Source organism: Coregonus clupeaformis, chromosome 14 (assembly GCF_020615455.1).
Source record: "Coregonus clupeaformis isolate EN_2021a chromosome 14, ASM2061545v1, whole genome shotgun sequence".
In the NCBI taxonomy this organism is placed as follows: domain Eukaryota; kingdom Metazoa; phylum Chordata; class Actinopteri; order Salmoniformes; family Salmonidae; genus Coregonus; species Coregonus clupeaformis.
The window spans coordinates 47,182,973-47,186,409 of NC_059205.1; the positions used below are offsets into that span (position 1 = coordinate 47,182,973).

At 43.4% G+C, this 3,437-nt stretch overlaps 1 protein-coding gene across 1 annotated transcript; it reads right to left on the reverse strand.

Annotated features, from left to right (window-relative positions):
• Window positions 1–232: 232 nt before the first annotated feature.
• On the reverse strand, window positions 233–989 carry LOC121581479 (phosducin-like). Its single transcript, XM_041896975.2, has one exon. It carries the CDS (start codon window positions 864–866, stop codon window positions 300–302), a length of 567 nt encoding a protein of 188 aa, XP_041752909.2. The 5' UTR covers window positions 867–989; the 3' UTR covers window positions 233–299.
• Between the last annotated feature and the right edge of the window lie 2,448 nt (window positions 990–3,437).

Genomic DNA, 3,437 nt, shown 5'->3' on the forward strand with positions numbered 1-3,437 from the left:
GCTGACTAGGTGAAAAATCTGTCGATGTGCCCTTAAGCAAGGCACTTAACCCTAATTGCTCCTGTAAGTCGCTCTGGATAAGAGCGTCTGCTAAATGACTAAAATGTATGGTGTTACACACATATTGAGCTGATGTCTGAAATCTGTAGCTTTGCCGATGTTAATGGACACTGCCTGTGAAACTGAAACGTCCTTGACTGGATAGTGGATACTGTTAAAAAGATAGCATTTACAGTAGCCTAGTAGGCTAATAGTTCCAGAAATGTGCACTGACTGTCACTGACCCCCTACTAAGCCCCTTACTCCACCTCCACACCTGCCTCCTCCTCATCAGGACAGGCCGCAAACTCCTTCTCGGGCAGGAGGCTGTACTCGCTGAGGAACCCCTCAATATCGGTGGCGAAGAACTCCTCGCTGAGGTGCTGTGTCATGGACAGCAAGTTCCCTAGCAGCTCGCCTGCCTTGTACACCAGAATGGTGGGCAGCACGTCGTCTGAGAAGCGCTCGCCGGCGCCCGTTGCAGCCGCCTGGATGCGGCAGAACTTGATGCTGGGGTACTCGGTGGCCAGGCAGTCCAAGCAGGAGTTGAGCGCCTCGCAACCTTTGACCCCGTCCTCGTAGATGTGGACGATCACCAGGGTGAGCCGGTGCTCCTTCTCAATGACCTCCAGGAAGGCCTTGGCGCTTTCCAACTCCACCACGCTGTCGAACTTAGGCCCAAAGCTGAGGCGCTCGTGCATCTCCTTCATGCACTGCTTGCGGTACTTGCGCAGGCACTTCTCGTCCTCCTCTGCGATCATTTCATACTCCTGGACACTCATCTGTATGGAGACAAATGGGGTGATGGGAGCTGAGTCAAGGCTCATGTCTAGTAGGTATAGGGGTCTGAAACATAGAAATACAATTGACTTGAATGGAGGGTCTAGTCATTTTATTTCAATGGATTAAAATAGGTCAAGTAAACACGTTTTGATTCTCACAGGAGCTTGTAACACTTGTGTCTCCCTCTGTGGTCGAGTCACTTACTGTCTGACCGTGTGGTTGAACCACAGCGACGTGAGAGACTGATCAACAACTACAGGAAGCATTTAGTTGGAGTCATTGCAGCTAAAGGTGGCACAACCAGTTATTGAGTGTAAGGGGACAATTACTTTTTCACACAGGGGCATTGGGTGTTGCATAACTTTGTTTATGAAATAAATGAAGTAAATATGTAATTGTTGTGTTATTTGTTCACTTATGTTCCCTTTATCTAATATTAGGTTTTGGTTGAAGATCTGATAACATTCAGTATCACAAATATGCAAAAGTAGAGAAAATTAGAAAGGGGGCAAATACTTTTTCATAGCACTGTATTTACAGTACCAGTCTAAAGTTTGGACACACCTACTCATTCAAGGGTTTTTTCTTTACTTTTACTATTTTCTACATTGTAGACTAATAGTGAAGGCATCAAAACTATGAAATAACACATATGGAATCATGTAGTAACCAAAAAAGTGTTAAACAAATCAAAATATATTTTATATTTGAGATTCTTCAAATAGCCACCCTTTGCCTTGATGACAGCTTTGCACACTCTTGGCATTCTCTCAACCAGCTTCACCTGGAATGCTTTTCCAACAGTCTTGAAGGAATTCCCACATATGCCAAGCACTTGTTGGCTGCTTTTCCTTCACTCTGCCATCCGACTCATCCCAAACCATCTCAATTGGGTTGAGATCGGGAGTTGTGGAGGCCAGGTCATCTGATGCAGCACTTCATCACTCTCCTTCTTGGTAAAATAGCCCTTACACAGCCTGGAGGTGTGTTGGGTCATTGTGCTGTTAAAAAAAAAATGATAGTCCCACTAAGCCCAAACCAGATGGGATGGCGTATTGCTGCAGAATGCTGTGGTAGCCTTGCTGGGTAAGTGTGCCTTGAATCTAAATAAATCACAGAGAGTGTCACCAGCAAATCACCATAACACCTCCTCCTACATGCTTTACGTGGGAACTACACATGCGGAGATCATCCATTCACCTAAACTGCATCTCACAAAGACATGGTGGTTGGGACCAAAAATCTCCAACTTGGACTCCAGACCAAAGGACACATTTCCACCGGTCTAATGACATTTACATTTCAGTAATTTAGCAGACGCACTTATCCAGAGCAACTTACAGTTAGTGAGTGCATACATTTTCATACTGGCCCCCGTGGGAAACGAATCCACAACCCTGGCGTTGCAAGCGCCATGCTCTACCAACTGAGCTACAGCAATGACCATTGCTTGTGTTTCTTGCCCCAAGCAGGTCTCTTCTTATTATTGGTGTCCTTTAGTAGTGGTTTCGACCATGAAGGCCTGATTCACACAGTTCCCTCTGAACAGTTGATGTTGAGATGTGTCTGTGACTTGACCCATGTGAAGCATTTATTTGGGCTACAATTTCTGAGGCTGGTAACTCTGATGAACGCATCCTCTGCAGCAGAGGTAACTCTGGGTCTTCCATTCCTGTGGCGGTCCTCATGAGAGCCAGTTTCATCATAGTGCTTGATGGTTTTTGCGACTGCACTTGAAGAAACTTTCAAAGTTCTTGACATTTTCCGTATTGACTTACCTTCACCTCTGAAAGTAATGACGGACTGTCGTTTCTCTTTGCTTATTTAAGCTGTTCTTGGACTTGGTCTTTTACCAAATAGGGCTATCTTCTGTATAAAATTCCTTGACACAACACAACTGATTGGCTCAAATGCATTAAGAAGGAAAGAAATTCCACAAATTAACTTTTAAGAAGGCACACCTGTTAATTTAAATGCATTCCTCATGAAACAGGTTGAGAAAATGCCAAGAGTTTGCAAAGCTGTCATCAAGGCAAAGGGTGGCTATTTGAAGAATCTCAAATATAAAATATATTTTGATTTTCATTTGTTTAACACTTTTTTGGTTACTACATGATTCCATATGTGTTATTAAATAGTTTTGATGTCTTCACTATTATTATACAATGTAGAAAATAGTAAAAATAAAGAAAAACCCTAGAATGAGCAGGTGTGTCCAAACTTTTGACTGGTACTGTAGTTCATAGAAGCGTATTACTGCTTATTACAAGTCAATGTTTTTCTGTTCAGAAAAATAACGTAAAGGCTGTTTAGCAGACGTTCCGAGCCCAGATCATCATCCTATTGGTAAGAATGTCATGATTAGGGAGTTTTTTTGTAGCCTATAGCAAGGGCTCAGAGTTTTTCTTGCTGAAGTTAATTTGTATGTGTGCGTGCATGTTTGTGTGCCTGCGCGTTTGTGTGTGTGTGTTATGCTTTTGTGAGTTGGTGCCTGATTTCGTGTGTGTGTGTATCATAGAAATAGAATGAATAGAACGGGCATGCCAATTAAAGACATGGTGGCATTGTGGGTGGACTGGCAGCCATTGTGTGTAAAAACCAGAAAGTGTGCCCTT